The sequence below is a fragment of the Herpailurus yagouaroundi genome, unplaced genomic scaffold, assembly GCF_014898765.1.
Source record: "Herpailurus yagouaroundi ecotype Mexico unplaced genomic scaffold, PumYag 200, whole genome shotgun sequence".
NCBI lineage: Eukaryota > Metazoa > Chordata > Mammalia > Carnivora > Felidae > Herpailurus > Herpailurus yagouaroundi.
Genome location: NW_024412431.1, coordinates 4,978,082 through 5,000,517, shown reverse-complemented (window position 1 = coordinate 5,000,517; position 22,436 = coordinate 4,978,082). Strand labels below are relative to the sequence as shown.

General features: G+C 62.0%; 1 protein-coding gene and 1 long non-coding RNA gene across 7 annotated transcripts in view; one reads left to right on the top strand and one right to left on the bottom strand.

The window, feature by feature from the left end:
• The first annotated feature begins 4,295 nt into the window (after positions 1–4,295).
• Positions 4,296–22,436, top strand: part of ADGRL1 (adhesion G protein-coupled receptor L1) — a 26,908-nt gene continuing 8,767 nt past the window's right edge. For 2 of the 6 annotated variants that reach the window (XM_040450134.1, XM_040450128.1), the window contains exons 1-10: positions 4,303–4,467; positions 7,395–7,608; positions 10,695–10,804; positions 18,128–18,928; positions 19,726–20,040; positions 20,731–20,834; positions 21,145–21,330; positions 21,642–21,680; positions 21,874–22,057; positions 22,230–22,352. In XM_040450134.1, the coding sequence (XP_040306068.1) occupies positions 4,398–4,467; positions 7,395–7,608; positions 10,695–10,804; positions 18,128–18,928; positions 19,726–20,040; positions 20,731–20,834; positions 21,145–21,330; positions 21,642–21,680; positions 21,874–22,057; positions 22,230–22,352 (2,146 nt within the window). In that variant the 5' untranslated portion in view covers positions 4,303–4,397. Of the gene's footprint in view, positions 4,468–7,394; positions 7,609–10,694; positions 10,805–14,538; positions 14,554–16,881; positions 16,967–18,127; positions 18,929–19,725; positions 20,041–20,730; positions 20,835–21,144; positions 21,331–21,641; positions 21,681–21,873; positions 22,058–22,229; positions 22,353–22,436 lie in introns of those variants that run through there. The other 4 variants (XM_040450131.1, XM_040450129.1, XM_040450132.1 and 1 more) reach the window with 4 other exon arrangements.
• Positions 9,795–13,687, bottom strand: LOC121014092 (uncharacterized). The gene is made up of 2 exons (XR_005783036.1): positions 13,535–13,687; positions 9,795–10,878 (listed from the first exon to the last, which is right to left on the bottom strand). It is a non-coding gene; the product is annotated as an uncharacterized LOC121014092 (long non-coding RNA).

The following is a 22,436-nucleotide window of genomic DNA, read 5'->3' as shown; positions in this document are numbered from 1 at the left end:
GGGCGGGCAGGCACCACGTGCACACAGACCGAACGGACTGGAGGCCCACCTGCCTCTCCGAGGAGGGCACATCTGAACTGCGATCTAAGGGACACAGGCCGGGGCCACCTGGTGGGATTCTGCGTTGTCTCAGGGATCGTGGAGCAGGAGACATTGTCAAGAGTGACAAGATGTCTGTAAAAGGAAAAGGACCCTTCTCTGGACTCATAGAGGCTCAGTCGGTTTGGCTCCAGTCGTGATCTCACTGTTCCGTGAGTTCAAGCCCTGCGTCAGCCTCCCTGTTGTCCGCACAGAGCCTGTTTGGATCCTCTCTCTCTCTCTCTCTCTCTCTCTCTCTCTCTCTCTCTCTGCCCCTCCCCTGTTGGTGCTCTTTCTCTCTCTCTCAAAAATAAACATTTTTAAAAAAGAGACTCCTCTCTGGAAACAACCCAGGCATCCCCAAACAAGATGTGGTCCATCCTCGTAATGGAATATTATTCAGCCCCAAAGAGGGATGAGGGGCTGACACAGGCTACAGTGTGGATGAGTCTGAGGGACACCATGCTGAGTGACACAAGTTAGCCACAGGGGGATACATCCTGTGCGATTCCTCTCAGATGAGGTCCCCAGAGGAGTCAGTCGTAGAGGCAGAAGGTAGATTGGTCGTCGCCAGGGGCGGGGGCTAGCAGTGACCCCTAACGAGGACAGAGTCTCTGTTTGGGGTGATGACAGGGTTTTGGAAATAGACCGTGGTGGTGATGGTGGCACAGCACTGAGAATGTAATTAACGCCATTGAATTATACACGTAAAAGCGGTTAAAATGACACATTTTATGGTACATGTCTGTTACACCGTAATTTTTTAAAGGCCCCTCTGGCTGCCGGTGGGGAGCCCAGAGTGTGGGAGCCAGAGGGGTTGGAGGCTGCTAGGGGGAGGCCAGGGCTGTCCGGAGAGCGGCTGCTGGGGTGTCCGAACTCCTGAACTGGATGTCAGGGCGAAGGAAAGAGGAACCAAGGATTTTGACTCCCTGGGTTTCAGCCCAGGGACCCGGGGGGATGGTGGGACCATGGACTAATATGGGGGGTGGGGTTGTTTTGGTCAGGTCAGGCTGGGAGACCCGAGGGAGGTGTAGACGGTGAGGAGAGAAGCAGGGCTGGCGCTCCAGTGTGGCAGTCTTGGGGGAGGCTAGTTGAGTCCCCCAAGGAGTGTGGATGGGGGAGAGGCCTGGGGACCCCACCTGGGGTTCCAGCGCCTGGGTCCTGGGTGCAGCGCTTGGGGGTGGGAGCCACCTCGCTCAGATGCATGCCCCCTGTGTTCTGATACTGCTGTGCTGTGGACAGCACCCTTTGATGGGTCCCAGGCTGGCCTGTCCCATGCGTAGACTGTTGTCCTGACCAGAACCCCTCAGACGAAACCGGGGTGGGGGAGGGGACAGCCGGCTCAGGTTCACACCACTCGTGAATGGCAGAGTTGGATCCAGACCTAGGTGGGTTGGCTGCCCCCCCCCCCCCCCCCCCCCCCCCCCGGAGCCTGGTGTCCAGCAGCCTTTCCAGTATTAACCAGCTGCTAACTAGTTTAAGTCCCTCAGGGAGAACCAGGGAGGGAAGTGTCCATTGGGGTCAGAGTTTCTCCTGAGCCTGCTCATAGCTAGGAGATGGGGGGGGGGGGGGGGAGTAATGAGGAAGCCCCTGCTGCCCACAACGTAACATAAAACACTGTGAGGGGGTGCCTGGGTGGCTCTGTTGGTTAAGTGTCCAACTTCAGCTCAGGTCAGGATCTCACAGTTTGTGGGTTCGAGCCCCGCATTGGGCTCTGTGCTGACAACCCAGAGCCTGGAGCCTGCTTTGGATTCTGTGTCTCCCTCTCTCTCTGTGCCCCCCCCCCCCCCACTCACACGCTGTCTCTCTCTCTCTCTCTCTCTCTCTCTCTCTCTCTCTCAAAAATAAAGATTAAAAAAAAATTTTTTTTAATAAAATAAAATGCTGTGAAATGAACCCAAAGTGCAGGCCCTGTCCGGTCGGGGTTGTGGGGTGAGGCAGTAGAGGGGAGACTTCCTGAAGGCTGGGGATAGGGAGGGCGCAGGTATGGAGGGCTGTGCTGTGAAATTACTGCCCATTTCGCGAGAGGAGTCTCAGGCCCAGAAGGGGCCGTCCTGCCCGTGAGCGCGCCGCCCTGACCTTTATAATTCTTGAGAACCTGTGCCCTCAAGGAGCTTCTGGTCTAGTAGGGAAGGTTGACAGCAGACCTGCCAGCGTAAAAAGGTAATTCGGGTGTGGTCGAAAGCTGTGGGTCAAAAACAGGGCAGAAGGATGGCAAGTGGGAGCAGCAGGCACGCTTGGGGAGGTCGGGGTGGGTTGTTCTGCCCGCGCGGCCTCGGAGTTGAGCTCTGAGCCGAGAAAAGCCATAGCAGGTGTATGGGGAACCGGGGAGAGCGGTCCAGGCAGAGAGTGGGGGGCGGGAGCCAGAGCATTCTAGGAACTGGAGGGGGCGGGTTGCAGAGCAGGGTGACGCCAGATCGACAGTGGCCTCTGGGCCCTGCTGAGGAACGCCAGCCCCAGTGGAGAGCGGAGGGGAGGGTTGATAGGCAGATCACGTCATTCAGGGATCCCTTAGCCCTGAGTGGAGGGCAGGCGTGGAGGCGGACGGCGGCTTGGTCCCGGACGGTGGCACCGGGGGCCACAAGTGGGCAGGTTGGTGAGGTGCTTTGGAGGCAGGGTTCTAGGGACTTGCCGATGGAGCTTATGAAGGGGAGGGCTGGGGAGGGGTGAGGAATCGAGGTGGATTCCTAAGTTTGGGGTCTGAGATGCAACAAATGCTCATCGCTGTGTGCCAGGCCTGTTCCAGAAGCCGGGGCTAGGGCTGAGCAAAACAACCCAGTGTCCCGCGTCTGTGCAGGAGCTCTACCGTACAGGAAGTAAATAGTTACATTTGAACAAAAGCCTAAAGGAGGTGAGAGGGAGCAGCCTTGTGGGTAACTGGTGGGCAGTCTAAGATACATGTGGAGGAACTGACAAGCGCAAAGGCCCTGGGGCAGGGCGTGGTGTGCTCAGGGAAGAGCTGGAGGCGGGAGTGGCCTGAGCAGAAATGGGGTCAGGGAGCTAACTGGGCTGGTGGATAGGCTTTCACTTGGGGGGAGAGACAGTAGTTGGGGCTCTGTTGAGAGATTCCAAACCGAAAATGAGAGACGTGGTAGGTATCAGTTGGTCGATGGCATTGAAAGTGTGGGACAGATTGGGGATGACAGTGTGGGAGAAGACTGAGTGGGTGTTCACACACTGGAGAACCAGTTAAAACATGGGGTGCTGGCCCTCCCCCCGAGAATGAGTATTTCTAGAAGTTCCTGGCCAGGCTGGCGCCCCTGGGCCAGGGCCGCCCTTGAGAACCATGGTGTAGATAGAGCAAAGGGCCGAGAGTAGAGATCCAGGTTTGTAGCTCTGAGAGCATCCAGGGGAGACCCAGGTGGCAAGAGGGAGGAGCAGCCGAGAGAGGAAGGAGTGGGTCAGAACCAAGCCCTGTGCCCAGGGACGGGCAGATGGGCGGGAGGATTGCAGGGAAGGGCACACGATGCCAGCTCCCCCCTCCCTGGCTCCCCAGGGGGCTGCACACCCCTCCCTACCTCCCCCCCTCCCACCCCACCGCCTGTCTCCAACTAACCTCGAGGGTCCCCCAGAGGGGAAAAAGGGGACTCGGTTGTCCCTGGTCCCGATCTGTGGCGCCAGCCAGCTGGATTCTAATTAGCTACCAGAGCGGGAGAGACAGGAAGCAAGGGCTGGGGGCGGGGCCTGGACTCCTGCCCAAGACTGGGAGGCTAGTGAAGCAAGTCAAGGCCAGGATGCCTGGGTACCCGGCCCCTGCCCCCATGCTGTGCCGGGTGGGGAAGCTAGGTGGGGGAGACAAGAGGGCAGGGTTGGGGGTTGGGGATGGAGAAGAAGCTTCCAGAAGGTCTTTATCCCCCGTGACATCCCAGTGAGCCGCCCTTGCTACCTGAGGGGCACTGTCAGACCACGGGAGGTTCGTCCAGGAGGTTCCCTTTGGTTCAAGGTGCCCAGACGGGCGGGTCTGGCTGCCGGGGGTGGGGGTGAGGGTGGGCAGTGGAGTTAGCAGTGTAAGCCAGAGGTTCCGGGGGGCCGGTCAGCCTCTGGCCCAAGGGTGCGGCTTCAGTCAGACACAGCTGGCTCGAGAGAGGTCCCTTGACCGGCCCGTCTGGGGACTCTGGGGTGGAAGGCCTCGGCCACCGGCAAGGAGAGGGGACCAGCCCAAACGCACGTCCTCCTGCGTCTGCTGGGGCCTCGCTCCCGCCTCACTCTCCCTCTTCTCCCCAGGCTGGTGGGCCAGGCCGTGGTGCCCACCCGCTGATGCGGGGCAAGGCCCCCCGCACAGGACACTGAGAGCCCCGGACCCGCCCCTGGCCGCCGCCATGGCCCGCCTGGCCGCTGTGCTGTGGAGTCTCTGCATCACCGCCGTCCTGGTCACCTCGGCCACCCAAGGTAGGTGCCGCTGGGGCTGGGGAGGGGCCAGCCTCCAGAATGCAGCTGGGCGGGCAGATGACAAGGTGCAGGACCTCCCAGCCACTTGGTAAAGCACCGCAGTCCCCCCCCCACCTCGCTCCAGACCTCGGCGGAACGAAGCCGGAGGAGGACTTGGTAATTGCACCCCCTGGCACCACGGAGGGCTCCCCGGACCAGCCCCTCACCCCCAAAGCCCGGGGAAGCCGGGGGTCCTAGAACCTGGGACGCGGGCTGTGGCCTCCTGGGACCGGGACGGGCCTTCCTGGTGAGCCGCTACTCCTCTGTCTTGCGTGTGTGGCTTTCTCTGTGATTACATCTCGGAGGCCCTCACTGGGAAGAAGGCTTAATTAAAGCATGCCCGCTGACGTTTATTTAAAAACAACTAATTACCCGGCTCGGCCCTATGCCGGCCCCAGGATCCTGCACATGCGACAATTAGTGCCCCGAGCCCGCCCGCCCATCTTCACCAATTACTCAATTATGGTCCCCGTGGCAGGCCTAGGCGGGGGCAAGGGCAGGGCAAGGGGAGAGGCAGAAAGCAGGGGGGCCTGCCTCCAGCCGGCACCCCCTCAGCGCTGTCTGGAGAGCACTGTTGGCACACTTTGTGCCCCAGGGTCCCCTCCTGGAGCCCAATACTCCAGAAAGCCACAAAGGTGGAGGGGGCCTTACTCAGCCAGGCCCCAGGGCCTTGGCACCGCTCCGGCCAGCTGGCACCCTCTGCTCCCCTGATCCCTGCTCCCACGTTCTCTGCCCGTCCGGGTCCTGCCCCACAGCCCCAGCTGGGCCGGGAGGGGCCGCTCCCACCCCCAGACCCATCTGAGCCAGCCTCCACCCCCGGCCTCCCTCCCGGGCCCGGGAAGGACTAAAATTAGCTGTGAAAGCAGATGGTGCTAGAGGAACACATGTAATACTTTCCCCCGAGTGAGACTCAACTCACCCCAAAAAACCCCGGGGGCCTAGCTGCCATCCCCCTCGGGCCTCCCACCCGACGCTGGAAGGACAGGTCTCTGAAAGGCACTGCCGCCCTCGTGCACCGGTTTTCTCCTGACCCACGAGCCACAGTCCCCACATCGGGCCCGTGGGTCACTCCGTGCATCCACGCCTCCCTCCAGCCCCTGGCGAGGCCTGGCGGAGCCCAGCGTCTGAGTAGGTGGCTGCCCCGGCAGGTGTCGGCCACGCGGAGCCCACTCTGTCCCACAGAGTCTGGCTGCTTCGGTAATCCCACCGGTGGTGGGACTCAGCACCCGCCGCCTCGCCACATACCGCTTGCCCTTGTCGCAGCCCCTCAGCGGTGCCTTGAGGCGGGAGCGGCGGCTCCTCGGAGAAGGATCTGGGGCCACGGAGGTGGTCCGTTACTGGGCCAGGCCGTCAGCCGGGGATTTAAACCCCCTGGGTCCTCACACGGCACAGGATGGGCAAGGACGTGTGACAGTGCGACCCCACGGGGAGCTGACCCTCCCCACACAGGGCACCGCGCTCCGTGCTTCCTTCAGGAACGTTCTCTAGTGCACCGAGTCCTCGAAGTACATTCGTGGGCTGTCAGTGCCGATCTTACAGGTCGGAACCTGAGGCCCGAGGAGGCTAAAGCTGTGGCTGTCCGAACTGAGCACGTGTCGGAACCATTGGTGGGCACACAGGTCCGAGGCTCCTGGTATCACCCCCGACATCCTGATACAGCAGGCCTGGGGGTGGGGGGGCAGAATCTGCCTTCTTAAGCAGCCACCACGGGACGTCGGTGCCACCGACCCCCAGGCCATGCCGTGAGAGGCTCTGGCCCATCAGCCGAGAAGTGGCAAAGCCAGGCTCTGCGGTGTCCTCCCCGACAGGAGAGCACTTCCTCCCACGCCATCTCTCCTGTTTGCGTGGGGCGGTGCGAGGTTAGGGGAGCGCCCAAGACCTCCCTCACTTCCGACTCCAACTGCAAGTTCGGGAGTTCCTTAGACCACCCTCAGACATGATGATTCACTAGAAGCGTATTCCAGAATGCTGTCGTGCTCACGGTGACAGCTTCTTACAGCCGACGGATGCAGAGGAAATCCGCCAAGGGAAGCGGTGTGTGGGGCAGTGTCCGGGAAGTTTCCGTGCCCAGGGCTCGTGGGTCGCCCCCTCCCCACGGAGTGGTCACACGTGCTGTGCGACAACACGCATGGTGCCCTGCCAACATGGGACACTGTCTGTCCCCGGGCCCCGCTGTCCAGAGCCTTCACTGGGGCTCAGTCATGTAGATGCGGGGGACTCCCCGCAGCACTGGCCTCAGTCTCACGCCCTTCCAGAGGTCCACTGACACCCCAAAACTCCCACCCTAGATCACGTCCTTACTGTGCTCTTTTGCTAGGCCTGCTGTAACAACGTACCGCAGACTTGGTGGCTTGAAACAGCAGAAGTTTATTGTCTTGCGGTTTCTAGAGGCTTTAAGTTCAAGATCAAGTTGTCAGGGGGGCTGGCTCCTTCCAAGGGCCGTGAGGGAAGGAGCTGTTCCCGCTCTTTCCTGGGCTCGTGGCTGGCTGTCTTCCCTCTGTCTCTGTGTCCACATTTCCCCTCTTGATAAAGACAGTGGTCATACTGGGGCAGGGCCTACCTTAACAGGCTCGGCTCATCTTAACTTGATGGCCTGTTTCAAATTTGGTCACATCCTGAGGTACGAGGGAGGAGGACGGGAGGACACAACTCAGCCCAAAACAGTGCAGACTGTCTGACCTGGCCCGAGGCCCCCGGGTCAACAAAGACACTCATCGGGCGGGACGCTCCGGGTGCTTGGAGGCACTTCCCCAGGAGCTGAGGGCAGAGGCCTCACTACGCGGCTGGGCACGTTGGGAAGCCCGTTTTGCAGATGAAAGAACTGAGGTTCCTGGATGCAGCCCAAGCTGGAGGTGGGACCTCCTCAGCAGGGTCTTCCCTCCCCGTAGGCCTGAGCCGGGCTGGGCTCCCGTTCGGGCTGATGCGCCGGGAGCTGGCGTGCGAAGGCTATCCCATCGAGCTGCGGTGCCCAGGCAGCGACGTCATCATGGTGGAGAACGCCAACTATGGGCGCACAGACGACAAGATCTGTGATGCCGACCCTTTCCAGATGGAGAACGTGCAGTGCTACCTGCCTGATGCCTTCAAGATCATGTCACAGAGGTGAGAGGCCCCGGCCCCACCAGGCTCCTGGGAGGAGGGGTGGGGACAGTCCCTGGGGTCCCTGGATAAACACCCCCCTGGTCAGGGCACCCTGTCCACGCCTTCAGTCCTCCTTCCGTGCGTTCCGCACGGGTTTCCTGAGCACCTACTAGGTGCCAGGTTCCGTGCAAACAGCCGGTAAGACCCGGCCCGTCTTCCCCACCAGCCTCCAGAAGCCCATCCCGAGACTAGTCGGGGGGGAAGGGGCAGTCTTGCAGTGTAAACACAAGAGCAGGACAGGGTGAAGGTGTCACAGGCTCCAAGGGAGAGCCCAGAGGTCACTCAGGCTTCCCCAAGGAGGTGAAGCCTGAACACAGATGACAGAAGCACATGTGAGTGTAAGAGAAAGTGAGTGCTTGAGTGTGCAAGGCTGTGTGTGAGTGTGACAGGTCTGCCAAAGCCTTTCTCACACCTGCTGCAGAAGTCCAGTTAGAGCTGGTCGGCTCCTGCTTCAAACCACGCCCACACTTGACCACTGCTTCCGTGGCCACAGCTCCCCCTGGGGTTGCCCTGTCTCGCCCGCTGCCGTCTGTTTCCCCCGCCCCGCAGCAGCCAGAGGGTACCTGTGAGCACCCACCTCACTCAGAGCGAAAGCCTGTCTTCCCCGAGGCCCACAAGGCCCTGCGCTCTGTGCCTTGTGCCCCTCTCCCGGCCCTCACCCTCTCCACGCTCCCCCTCGCTCACTCGGCTCCGGCTGCCCTGCCTGCTCCTGACATACATCAGGCATCGTCTGCCACGGGCCTCCTCTGGGTCTTGGCACTGGCTGTTCCCCCTGCCGGGAATGCCGTTCCCTGACACCCGCACGGCTCCTCCCTCCCCTCCTCCGTAGATTTTCTCACCTAATGCTCCTCTTGGTGAGGCCTGTTTGACCACCCTAAGATCACTGCCCCCACCCCACTTCCTAGCTCCTTCCCTGCTTTATCTTCTAGCCCTGACCTCTAGCCACAGTTCTGTAGAACAGAATAGTTCCCTCTGTTATTGTGTTCGTTTTGTCTTTGCCCCATGGGGACAGGGCGTTGTGTCTGTCACTGCTGTCCCCAGCCAGATACAGAGGCATTCACTGAGTTTTTGCTAAATGCCCGAGAGGGCATAAGGTTCACTCCAGGATCCAGAGCACAGAACTGAAGAAGGGGAGGAGGGCTGGGGCCAGCTCGGCAGCCTCTTGAATGTTGGCAGAAGATTCTAGAATAAGTCATGGGGCAGGGTCACTGAGAGCCTCCAGAGACTTTTGGGCAAGGCATGGGCGCGGGCAGGTGGCTCTGACCGGTGGGCCAGGCTGGAGCCACCTCGTTCCCTCCCTCCCACCTTTTCTCTCTCAAACGTGCACCTCCTCCAGTGGTCCTGCCCCCCCCTTCCCTCTCTGACACCCTGCATGGTGTCAACCTTGGCTTAGGCTGCGCCCCATCCTCCTTGGGGATCCCTTTCCTCCCACCTCCCGCCTCCAAGTTTCTCACTGCCCACTTTGTTCGTTCAGCGCTGGCCTTGGCGTCCGCAGTGTTCTCCCCGGCCCGGTTCCGGTGTCCGCGGGTTCTCACTTCCAAAAGCGGGGACGCTGCGCGGTGTGGTTACTGGGGCCCGGGGAGCAAGAGGCCGTTGCTCTGCCCTCTTGAAACCTGGAGGCTCCTCGAACTGCTTAGGGCTGACAGCCCCCAGAGCACGTACAGTGGCCTAAACAAGACGGGAGGCGAGAAGGCCACCCGCCTCCCGCTGTCTCGGTGCCTCCCTGCACCCAGCCCATTTGAAGGCCACCGTGGGCCCTTTGCCACCTCCCGGGCACGGCCAGCTGCAGGGGGAGGCTGGGACCTGCGGTCTCCGGCCCCTTTCTCTTCCGGACAGTGAGGTGACGTTCACATATCGCCGTCCGTCATCTTCAAGCGGACAATTCAGTGCTATTTAATACGTGCGCCACCACCCCTGTCTGGTTCCGGAACATCTCCATACCCCCGAAGGGCAACCCCATCCAGTCCCCGCGCCCCCCCCCCCCGCCACTCGACACCACCTGCTTTCTGTCTCTCTGGATTTGCCTGCTCCGGACGTTTCATAGAGCGAGAATCTGAGACGTGGCCTCTTGGGTCTGACTTCTTTTGCTCAGTACAGCGTTGCCGGGGTTCAGCCACACGGTGGCGCACTGGACCTTCTTTCTTTTTTTTTTATGGCCAAATAATGTTCCACGGCACGGACCGACATTTGGCTCATCCGTTCATCCGTCAGCGGACAGTGGGGCTGTTCCCCCACTTTGGCTCTCGCGACAGCGGTCCTGCCGTGAACGTACAAGCAGTTGTTTGAGCGCCCGCTTCCGGGTCTTTGGGAACACGGCTAGGGGTGCAGTTGCCGGGTCCTGGGCAACCCTCTACTTAACCTTCCGAGGCCAGTGCTCTGTGTTTTGAGCCAGGGGGATGAGGTGGGTGGTTGGAGAGACAGCAGAGGAGAAACCTCGTTTTGTCGTTAGGGAGTCCCCTCACGTGCTAGCCCGGCTCCCGGGCAGTGGGTGGGGACTCCCGAGTCCCCTCGGGGAACTGAGAGTGGCTTCCGCACGAGGCCGAGAGACTGCCCGTGTCCTACCTGCACGTGGTCACAGCGGCGCCATCCAAAGGCCGAGACACGTACGCCTGAGACGTGGCCTGAGGTGGACGCAGACAGGCGCCGTGAGCGTCTCGTTAGCAGCACTTTGGCGGAGACGCCACTTCGTCCCCGCACGTGTGGCCTCGCGTCTTATGGTCAATTCGGGAAAAACGCCAAGGATGTAACGGCGGGCGTGACCCTCCGATGGGATGAAAATGGCGAAGGGCAGCCGGGGAGGCAGTTTCTGGGGCGCAGCTCTGGCCCAGCCCTGAGGCTGAGAACAGAAGAAACCTGTGTGGTGGGAAGGAGAGAGCAGGCAGGAAACGGGACATGATGCCCACACAAGGCCGCCGGCCCTGGTCGCCACAGTTTCTTCTCAGCCTGGGGGGGGGCGCGTTCCTCTCCCGGCCCTAGATGCCGCCCCCCCTCCCCCCCGCCCCCAGTTCTAGGCCTGTCTTATCTCAGCTCCTTGTCTCTTCTCTCAGGTGTAACAACCGCACCCAGTGCGTGGTGGTTGCCGGCTCTGACGCCTTTCCCGACCCCTGTCCTGGGACCTACAAGTACCTGGAGGTGCAGTACGACTGTGTCCCCTACAGTGAGTCATCTTGTTCCTTGTGCGGACACGGGCCCTTCCCCCTCCCAGAAGCAAGCGAGGAGGAGACACCTTGACTCGCACACACGCACACACGCACACGCACAGGGCCAAGTCGGGACCAGGTACTTGGGGGACAGCCGGGCCTGCTCCCTCCCTCACACATTTTCTTCTCCAGCCCCTCTGTCCACACTCGGTACCTGCCCCACCCCCACCCCCACCCCCACCCTCACAGACTTTGTCCCCATCCCCAGGGCACCTTCCCCACCTCTTGGCCCATTAGCCCTGCTCCCGCACATGCCCCTCGCTCACTTCACACTTCAAGGCCAGAACTCTGGTCGGTGCACTTATCAGTCTCCTTTTCCCTGGGCCTGGGCCTTGCTCCCCTCCAGCCTCTCTGCCTCCTTCCTCCTCTCACATCTCTTCCTTTCCTGACCCCCCCTTACACGCCTGCTCTTCCCTCTCCATTTCCTTTCTCAACTCCCTCTCCTCTTTCTCGTCGCCCTCACTTCTCACATACTCCTAGTCCTGCCCCTTCCCAGTCCTGGAAGCTGGACTCCAAACCCATAGAGAGGCAGACCACCGTCTGAGGCCTGGCGGCAGATCTGGTTCGAAGGACTAGGGGCATCTTCCTCGGCTACTGTCTCTTGGTTAGTTTGCCCATTACCATGGTAGCACTTCCTGTCTGCAAGGGAAGTGCTGCCATGTTGGACTAGAGTGCCCCCCCCCCCCCCCCGCCCGGAAGCCTGAGGAGGGTGATCTGGGGAGCCAGGGGCCTGGCTTTCTTGCCTCTGGCCAAAGGGAGCAAACAAAGACAGGGTCTCTCCTCCTCCGCGCTCTGCTCTTAACGTGGCCCTTCCTTCCTGCCCTCGCTCTGCCTTCCCTTCTCCCCATCATCCATTCCCCTCCTCTCCCTGCCAGCTTCATGTAGCCAACCTGGAGGTAGGGCCTCCGGGCAGATGGGGGAGGAGGCAGGGCCACCAGAGTGTCAGAGAGTGGGGGGCAGGGGCAGGGGAGCAGGAGGCCCTGTGACTCTCCCTCCTCTGCCCTCCCACCCCAGCCGTCCCCCTCAACCTTTGATTTCTCCTCGCAGGTGATGGCGTACAGGCCGGGGGAAACAGGATCACCTATGTGCTTCCATAACCTTCTTTTACTCCTCACCCTTTCCTTTCAGCAACGGAGGCCTCCAGCCGCCACCTGAGGGGGACGCCCATCTGATCTTTGAAGCCTCCCCACAGCACTGGGGACACTGCCCATCCACCCCCGTGGCTGGGGCAGCAGGGAAGGAAGGCGGGAGGCTGGGAGCATTGCACAGCAGGGAAATCAGGCTGGGTTTGCGGCTCGGCCTGGTTCTTGGATTTTCTGACTCTGAAACTGGAGCACATGACTTAACTCCTCTGAGCTGCGGCCAAAGGAGGCGAGAGTCCAGGAGACGGTCGGTGTGTGTGAAACGCCTGACCTGAGGCTGGCCGCAGAGCTGGCTCCCTGTGGCAGGTGCGGGTGTAAACTCCCCCAGGGCAGAGGCTTCGTCTTCATGCCCCAGCGCCCAGACCCGAGCCTGGTTCAGGACGTGCTCAGCAAGGGTTCGGGTGCCCTTCCGAGCCAGCTTAGCCTGCACCTTCGTCTGTGACGGCGGGAGGGGCCCCTTCCCAGGGATGCGGCCAGCAGTAGACAGAACGTGGGTGAAGCGCCTCGTGCGCCCCGCACCATAGGTGTCAGAGAAACGGTGCCCGCTTCTGCCAGCTGCTCCGTGGCCTCAGTTGTGTCGTTTCACTTCACTGAGCCTCAGCTTCCCCATCCGCAGACAGGGCTCTTGAAAAACTACCTGGGAAGTTCCTAGCACAGCTCCTGGCACTTAGTCACTTACCAAGTGCTAGGTACTTGGCAGCCATGGCTTTTGTCGTGGCTACTTGTAGCGATTTTTGCCAGTCAACGTTACTGCCGTTGGTAATCAAAACCAAAAGTAATGACTGGTGACGAACACAACTCCTCCCTGAGGTAGGTGAGATAAAGGGCAGGAAAAGAAGACCTTGGTCCGAGTCGAGTCCAAAGCAAGTGCACGCCACGTGGGTGAAGAAGCAGGAGAAAAGTTACGCGGCATAGGGAGGAAAGAGGCCTGCGGGCCTCCTGAAGCTGACCGCCCCCCCGGCCCCCGAGGGTGGGCCAGGGGGCACGGCCCACGGAGACCTGGATGGCCCAAGCATGGGCAGCTCCGGCCCCGGGGGAGAGAGCTAGCCTGAGCCCCGGGGGAGGCAGGACGCGCAGTGAACGTGTGTGGGACACGTGGGGCCGTGTGTGCCCTCGACAGGCAGGACCCAGGGGTGTGGGGGTGTAGCTCCTGGTTCCAGAAGAAGTGGGGACTTCAGTTAACAAGGTGAGGGTAGCTAGGCCAGAGAACAGGAAGGCGGGCACTCACTCGTCCCGCGATGTTCCTGTTCGCTGAGCACTTCCTGTGTGCCAGGCCCTGGATGAGGCGCTGGGAAGGAAGCCAAACACTCCCCTGGGGACTCCCTGCTTGTGCCTGTAGAGAGGCGGCAGGGGAGCAAGGCCCCGGCCAGAAGTTCCTGAGGGGCCAGGGACACAGAGCCTGAAGGGGGAGCAGCCTGGGCAGCCACGTGGCCCTGGGCTTCAGAGGCTGGGGTGACCCCAGTGCTGGTGCGGGCGAGTCAGGGGTGGGTGTAGGGGCCACCGTGGGGAGGGGGCAGTGGGTGTGTGGGACTCCCCCCCCCCCACCACACACACACACACACACACACACACACACACACACACCCAGACAGGCCCGACTAACGCTGGATTTGCCTTGCAGCTGAGCACATTCTAACCGTGCCCCTTCCTCCCCTAGGTGCGCCCGCCCACCGGGCAGCAGACAGGGAGCTCCTGGCTCCCGGGCCCCCGGGGGTGGGGGGGCTGGGCAGACAAACGGAGCCACAGGCTTGCCCCGGGGGAGCTGGGGAGCGTGGGAGCGTGTCTGTGCCCCCACCTGCTGTCTGTGATGTTCCCCCACCCCAGCCTCTTCCTTCTCTGCCTCTGTCTCCCCCAACCGGCTCTCCGAGGCCCAGGGGCTCTGCCTGTCTGCCTCTCCGTCACTCTGTGTTCCACTCTGCCGCCCTCTCTCTCTGTGTTGGCTTCTTCTGGGTTGCGAGGGCTTGGGGGAGCTCGGCTGGACTCTAGCGCGGCCGGCACAGAAAGGGAAGGAGCTCAGCATGCTCTCTCAGCTGGGGGCGCCCAGGCCCCTGGAGGCACTGAACCCCCTCCCCCTGGGCCCCTGGTTCTAGCAGGAGGGCAGCAGGCAGGGTGTGAGGGGACCCGTGTGGCTCTTCCCCACCCCCTCGCCCCTGGTGCTCCCCTAACCAGAGCCTACCTTCCAGCTGAAGCTACCCCCTCCCCGACCCCCACTGCACCGAGGGTGCTCCCACCCATCTGAGGGCTCCGTCCACCTGCCTGTTTGTACACACACCCCCCCCCCCCCCGTGTCTCTCTTGGTCTCTGTCCTCGCGTGTCTCCCCCTCCCTGTGACTGTCTCCCCCGACACCCTCCCCAGAGGAAGGGACTTGGGGGCGGGGGCTGAGCTGATGCTACGTTTCGGGGTTGGGGAACCAGGATGAGGAAAGAAAGGAAAAGGGGGCATGTTGCCAGATAAGAAACGAAAGCAATTTAATCTTTTTTTTTCTCTTTTTTTTCTTGCACATTTTTTTTCAATTTGTTTTCTCTCTCTCTTCCGATGCTTAAAGTAGAAGTGGAGCAGAAAGGTAAACGCACTGTTACCAATGCTAACCCCTAACTCACACTTTGTTCTTACCTGTACCATACTTATGTGACCCGCCCTCCCCTCTCAGCCCCTTCTTCTCCCCACCCCCCACCCCGGGTGTCCTCCCGGTGGGGCCAGCCCTGGTGCCGCCACGGGCGACTCCACCCTCCAGACACCCGAGGAAGCTCCTCTCTGAGCACGGGCAGGACCTTCTGTCTCTCTCTCTCTCTCTCTCTCTCTCTTTCTCTCTCTGCCTCTTTTTCTCTCTTTCTGTCTCTCCCTGTCCCTCCTCCCTCGTCCCAGCCCTTGCAGGGGGGACCTGGCCTTCTCTCATACTTATTTTGCCTCCTTCAGGAGAAGTGTGTAAGCATCCAGGGCGGGAGGGGAGGGAGGGACCCCCTTGTCTGGCTCCCAGCTGGGGGCAGAGTGCACCGGGTCTCTCTCCTTTGCTTCCTGCCCCAACTTTTGTAACACGTGTCTGGCTCAGGGGAGGCGGGATGGAGGGGACACCTTTGTTTTCCTTTGGGGGAGCAGATTCCTTCTATCTCTCGGGCTCCTGGTGGCATAAGTTCCTTCTGGTTTGGCGTTTCCAAGGCCCAGAGCTGTTTTGGAGCACGGAGCACCAGTTTCCCCCACCCCCAACCCCCATCCTTGACCAGCCGGGGGCCCAGCCCTGGGGAGGGATGTCAGCTGTCCCCAGCCCTGGGAGGGCAGTCTGCCAAATTGGGGGGGAAGGGGTGGGGGTGGGCCTCGCTGTGGGGGGAGCGCGGGGTGGGGGAACGTTTTCTCTGGTTCTGAAACACTTGCAAAGCTGCAGTCAGGGTTTCTTCTGGGCTGTTTTGGTTAGAGGACCAGGGAGAGGGGGGTTGGGGGAGGTACAGGCCTGGTCTGGGGACTTCCGTGAGCACCGTAATTTCTTGCAGGGTTAACCTTCAGCAGGGGAAGGGGAAAACTCCAAGGTGGGGTGGAGCTCTCTGGCCTTTGGTGTTGGGGGGGCGGGGGGGGGCACACTGCCGCCGAAGAACTTCGAGGGTGGGTGGGATATTGGAGATGGCCCAGCGCTCCCCTGAATTTTGGGGGGAAATGACAGCTTTGAGGTTGGCCACGGGCGAGCCATCCTTTCGGGGTCGCTTTTTGCCTTGAAATTACGGTGGTCTGTGGAGCATCCCTTTGAGGAAGGTGGGGCGGGGTCCCTCCGAGCTGCTCCCCTCCCCCTGCCCTCCCCCACCTCAGAGAGGCCTGGGCAGCCAGCCCAGGCCCCCGACCCTCACTGCCCCGCCACTCTCTCCCTCTCTCTCCCTGAGACACTCTTCTTACAGGCCCGGTGGTGGTTTGGACCCTGCAGCCCTGGATCTTTTCTCTTCGGGGGGGGCTGGGGCGTGTGTGGGGGGGGGCTGGGGGGGAAGGGGGGAGGGAAGAGGAGGTGTTGGGAGCTTGGTGCTGGGGAGGGGTCCTTGCTGTCAAAGGCCCCAGGCAGACCCTTCCTCATCTTCTCCCCCTTCCCCGGGGTAACCTCTAACCACGTTTTCCTCCTCCACACCCTTCTGACCAGGTCAGGCTCTGAGGCCTCCCCTCGGGGGCCGCCCCCCCCCCCCCCCCCCCCCCACACACACACACACAGACACATCTGCTCAGGGGCCACAGAGCTGGCAGGGGTCCTGGCTTGGGGAGAGGGGAGACCTGGGCACAGAGGAAAAAGCTGGAGGCCAGGTGTGCGGGACACAGGGCGCAGGCCAACCCCTCAGGGCACTGGGGACAAGGAGATGGTGGAGCCCTAGGGCGCAAGCCAGGATCCCTCTGGTCCCTGCTGACGTCTGTGTCCCAGGCTCCCCTCCCCCTCCTAAAACAGGGTGTGCTCCTGGCTGCTTTGTGCCCGGGGACCCTCGGGCCAAGCCGTCCCTGATGCTGTGAAGGGAGGGCTGGACATCCCCCCACCCAAGCCTGGTGAAGAGGCTGGACGTGGGGGAGTGAGGAGTGGTGCCTGTCCAAGACCCTCTTGCCACCGGGGCTGCCCCCCAAGCCCGCACCAGGTCCCAGCCCTCCCTGTTCCCCCTGGGGCCAGCTGCTTTGGTGACAGGCCAAGCAGGAGCAGAGAATTCACTGCAAACCCTCACCCTGGCCTGTGTGTGGGTTCGGCCAGCAGGGAGGTGAGAGGGAGGCCCGGCCATCCTGGAGGGAGGGGCGTCTGGACATCCCCACTCCTGAGTCCAGACCCCTACCGGGTCGGTGAGGGGAGGCTAGGAGTAGGTGGCACCGGGGTGTGACGGGGCAAGGGTGGGCAGGCCAGCGGCGGCCAACGAGATGCAGTTGAGGTTTTCCTCCTTTTCAGGGAATGGGGGGGTGGGGCGGGGCCCCCCACCTTTCTGACATCAGCGGTGCCTTGGTCCCTCCTCCCGAGCCGGGGATGGTCGCAGGTAAATCGGGGTCCGGGGCAGGGGAGGGGGCGGGCCGGCTGGGGCGGGCTGGGTCTTTATCCTAGCTCCTGGTTCCCTCCCTTGCCCCCTCTGAGCTGGACCTGGGACTGCCCCCCCGAGGGACCCTCAGTCGGGCCCGGGCCTTGGAGTGAATTCTCTGCTCACCCCTCTCTCCTCGCCAGCACTAACCCTTTCTTCCCAGGTGGTCTCCAGCGTGCCTCCCTTGGAGCCAGGACCTCGCCGAGGCCCCCCCCCCCCTTGTCTCTCTTCCCTCCACGCAGCTCTCCTTCCCCCCCCAACTCTCCCGGGAAGCCCCCTCCTTTCCCATGTCCCCCAACCTCCCCCACCCCTGTGCACCAGTGTCAGTGTCTGCTGCTGAACAAACCCCACGAGAGACCTTGCCGGCTGGGGGCAGGGCGGGGCACCATCAGAGAGGGGCTGGATTTTTCCAAAAACCCTTCCTCACCTGCTGATTTCGTGGGTACTGGGTGGGGGGTGGGGGCACAGGCTGCATCGGGAACCCTGGGTGCCTCCTCCGCCCTGGAATAGGGGGGCACTCCTGACACCCACTGTGGGTACGGAAACATCGCTCTACCTTGCAATTTTTGTGGGGGGTTGGGGGAGAGGGGAGAAAGAGTTAAAAAAAAAAAAAAAATCTGTCCTGGTGTGGTTGGTGAAGGATGGGACCCTCGACCCATAGCTCTTCCGTAGGGGGCTGTGACAATGGTAAAGGAGCAGGGCACTGAGTCCCTGGAGCCTCAAAGCCACCAGTGGCTGCAGTGAGGAGATCTTTCCGCCCCCACTTAAGGCACACGAAGACGACTCTGGGAGGGCTCTTGCCAAACCCTTTATCCCCAGCCCGTGGGGTCTCTAGCAGCCAGGGAAGGAGAGGGGTACCACCACCCCACACACTAACCCTGCTCTTAATGGCCTCCAGGGTTGACCTCTCCAGGGAGAGGGGCAGCTGGGCAGGGCAGGGGTCCCAGCCCGGAAACCCCCTTCCCATCACCAGCCCTACCAAGCAACCGTGACTGCAGCAGCAGGAGGGGACAGCCTGGCTACCCCAGGCCGCGTGACCAACTTGCCTCTCTCTCTCCCCCTCCCTCGCCTCTGCGCCTCCTCTCCCCATGTCTTCCCTGCCCTCCCATCCGCCCGGCCCAGTCTTCGTGTGCCCAGGGACCCTGCAGAAGGTGTTGGAGCCCACCTCCACTCACGAGTCGGAACACCAGTCTGGCGCCTGGTGCAAGGACCCGCTGCAGGCGGGCGACCGTATCTACGTCATGCCCTGGATCCCCTACCGCACGGACACGCTGACCGAGTACGCCTCGTGGGAGGACTACGTGGCCGCGCGCCACACCACCACCTACCGCCTGCCCAACCGCGTGGACGGCACGGGCTTCGTGGTCTACGACGGCGCCGTCTTCTACAACAAGGAGCGCACGCGCAACATCGTCAAGTACGACCTGCGCACGCGCATCAAGAGCGGGGAGACGGTCATCAACACGGCCAACTACCACGACACCTCGCCCTACCGCTGGGGGGGCAAGACCGACATCGACCTAGCTGTGGACGAGAACGGGCTGTGGGTCATTTACGCCACCGAGGGCAACAACGGGCGCCTGGTGGTGAGCCAGCTCAACCCCTACACGCTGCGTTTCGAGGGCACGTGGGAGACCGGCTACGACAAGCGCTCGGCGTCCAACGCCTTCATGGTGTGCGGGGTCCTGTACGTGCTGCGCTCCGTGTACGTGGACGACGACAGCGAGGCGGCGGGCAACCGCGTGGACTACGCCTTCAACACCAACGCCAACCGCGAGGAGCCCGTGAGCCTGGCCTTCCCCAACCCCTACCAGTTCGTCTCCTCCGTGGACTACAACCCTCGCGACAACCAGCTTTACGTCTGGAACAACTATTTTGTGGTGCGCTACAGCCTGGAGTTCGGGCCGCCCGACCCCAGTGCGGGTAGGCTTGGCTGCCCTGGGCTCTGCCTCCTTGGTTGCTTGGCGTGGGGTGGGGGTATACTGCGTGCTGACAGCGGGGAGGTCAAAGCCAAATAGTGCGGGACAGAGGCTGGTCTCAGCCTCTCAGGTCGTCGTCACGGCTTATGGGGCGGGGATCGTTCCTGCCTTTTTACGTAAGGTGCAGAAACTGAAGCACTGGGAGGGTAGTAGGGGTGTGCTTACTTCTCTGCCGGTCTATATCCAGGGCTCTGAGCTCCTAACCACTAAGTCATCCCCCCGCCTGGCCCAGGGGCCTGGGCACTTTGGGCCCAAAATCTTGGGTGAAAGCCTGGGGTCAGTAAAGACGCCAGGACTGAGTGTCCCTGGGCAATCTCATTTTGCTCTCTCAGCTGCCCTCAGCCAGCTCTGAGCAGCCCCAGGGAGCCCCATCTAATCCAACCTCATTGGCAAAATGGGGATCTGAGGCCTCCACCAGGATTCGGCCAGGTCACAGAGGCCGGAGAGGGGAACGGGGATGGCAGGTGGCTGTGTTGTGACATCCTCTTCCTGGCCTGTGCTCTCTGGTTGCTCTCTCACACCTCAGGGTATACTCAAGTGGATTTTTACTGCCTTTTGATGTTTCTGGTGGTCTTGGGGGTAGAGAGAGGCCAGGGGAAATCTCCCAGACCCAGTGGGGACCAAGACATCCTCCCACTTTAGGGAACATGCTAGAATGCCAGAGACCCCGTGCCTGGGCACACCACGGCAGGATCCTGGGCACAGGGGTGACTCTGCCTTGGATACCCTCTTCGCTTCCAGGCCCAGCCACTTCCCCACCTGTCAGCACGACCACCACAGCCCGACCCACACCCCTCACCAGCACGGCCTCGCCCGCAGCCACCACCCCGCTCCGCCGGGTGCCCCTCACCACACACCCTGTGGGTGCCATCAACCAGCTGGGACCTGACCTGCCTCCAGCCACAGCCCCAGCTCCCAGCACCCGGCGGCCCCCAGCCCCCAACCTGCACGTGTCCCCAGAGCTCTTCTGTGAACCTAGAGAGGTGCGGCGGGTCCAGTGGCCGGCCACCCAGCAGGGCATGCTGGTGGAGAGGCCCTGCCCCAAGGGGACCCGAGGTGAGTACAGAGGCTGCGGCTGCCTCACTGTGGCTGGCCTGGGGAGTGGCCAAATCTGGTCTGGCCGGGGAAGGGGTCGGGAACGTGTCCGCCACTCAGCTTGGCCCAGGCACACTCCCTTGTTCACGTTCCACGCCCAAGCATGGGCTTTCTGAGGACAGGGGTCATGCCTGACCTCTGCAGCCGTGCTCTCAAGGCACAGGAGCAGCTCAGTGAGTCAGTCCCCCTGCCCTGTCCCCTCTTGCAGTGCCGGGCAGACCGTGAAGGGAGCCCACAGGAGGTGACTTGGGCCCTGGAGCAGCCAGTAGCAGCAGCACAGAGAGCAGCTCGAGTGCCCTGTGGCGGGGCGGGGGGGAGGCAGGACCCCGTGCTCCAAGTGGAGCGATCCAAGGGGAGGGTCTGAAGAGGCTTCAGGGAGAGGGAGGGCTTCCAAGATGGACTTTGCTAGAAAGTTCCATTTCTGGTGGGCAAAGATGGAAGGAGGAGGAAGCAAGAGGGGGAGCTGAGAAGTGAGGGGTGGCTTACGTCACCTCAGAGTGATGTCTCTCTTGACTGTCCGGCCCTCTTCATGTCTGGTCTTCCGTGTTTCCTTCACCTACTTGTTCTCCTCTGTTATCTCTTCTCCCTGCTGTGGCCCCTTCTCCTCTCCTTCCCTGTGGCTCCCTTCTCTGTTCCTGTCTGTCCCTGCAGGAATTGCCTCCTTCCAGTGTCTACCAGCCCTGGGGCTCTGGAACCCCCGGGGCCCTGACCTCAGCAACTGCACCTCCCCCTGGGTCAACCAGGTGGCCCAGAAGGTACCAGCAGCAGCTGCCCCTTCCAGACTGGCACATTTGCTTGCACACTGGGCCCTGGGTGGCCGGGCACAAGGCGCACTGGGGGCAGTAGAGCAATTGGGGAGACAAATAGGCCGGCAGGTCTGGGAGCCAGGACTGTGTGGGGTCCCCTCCCTGGCCTACTGCGGGAACAGAGACGGATGGGGAGGGCAAAGAGGCCAGAGAGAGAGGGAGGAGAGGGGCCAAGCAGGCTGGGCATGTTAAAAGGGAACATGCGGGAAGCAGGATGGTCTCTGAGGTAGCCGGGGGCCCCTACTCCCACCTCACACAGATCAAGAGTGGGGAGAATGCAGCCAACATTGCCAGTGAGCTAGCCCGTCACACCCGAGGCTCCATCTATGCGGGTGACGTGTCCTCCTCCGTGAAGCTGATGGAGCAGCTACTGGATATTCTGGACGCCCAGCTGCAGGCCTTGCGGCCCATTGAGCGCGAGTCAGCTGGCAAGAACTACAACAAGGTGGGGCGTGGCAGTGGGGCCAACAGGGTGGGGCAGTGCCCTGAGGGTTCAAGAAGAGCCAGCCTGGTACCTGCACGCTGGACTGCCACCCATGGTGGTCAGAGAGGACCGGTCCTAGGCATGTTGGATCTTCCTCTCGAGTTGCCCTGGATGGTCCTTAGGGTTGGGGGTCCCTTAGGAATAGGTCTTGCTCGTGGCCCAGCCCTGGGTCGGTAACAGCTGCGGAAAAGCAACCTATCTGGGGCCCGGACGTGTCAGCCTGGGGGGCTGGGCGGGGAGGGAAAGGACAGCACCTCTCTCTCTTTTCCCAGATGCACAAGCGGGAGAGAACCTGCAAAGACTACATCAAGGTGAGGCCCAGAGGGCTCCTGCTGGCCAAGGCCGAGCAGCAGGGGGAGGGAGAGCTGGTGAGACAGCCCTCATGGCTTCTGGGCACGCCCCAGGCAGCACTGGGGCGGGAGGCTGAGAGAAGGGATGCAGCGCCCAGCCCAAGGAACTGGAGGACGTGGGGGGAATCACAATGCCACCCCCTCGCCTGTGTAGGCTGTGGTAGAGACTGTGGACAACCTGCTGCGGCCAGAGGCTCTGGAATCCTGGAAGGACATGAACGCTACGGAGCAGGTGCACACAGCCACCATGCTCTTGGATGTCCTGGAGGAGGGTGCCTTCCTGCTGGCCGACAATGTCAGGGAGCCCGCCCGCTTCCTGGCTGCCAAGCAGAATGTGGGTGAGTGCTGCAGTCATGACCAGGGCAAGTTCAGGTGCAAATCTTGAACTGTGAGGGCTGCAGCCCAGAGACCACGGGGGATGCCCTGGCCTTGGGCCTCTTGCCATAGCTGGGCCTCTGGACTGGGGATAGACCGCAGCCACATCTGTCCTGCCATCCCCTGTCCCCACAGTCCTGGAGGTGACAGTCCTCAACACCGAGGGCCAAGTGCAGGAGCTGGTGTTCCCCCAGGAGTACCCAAGCGAGAATTCCATCCAGCTGTCCGCCAATACCATCAAGCAGAACAGCCGCAACGGTCAGTGCCCAAACCCTGGGCTGGCATCCCTGCTTCACTGGCAAAAAACATCAGTTCTTAAATTTTAGTGGTTTTGAAGAATCC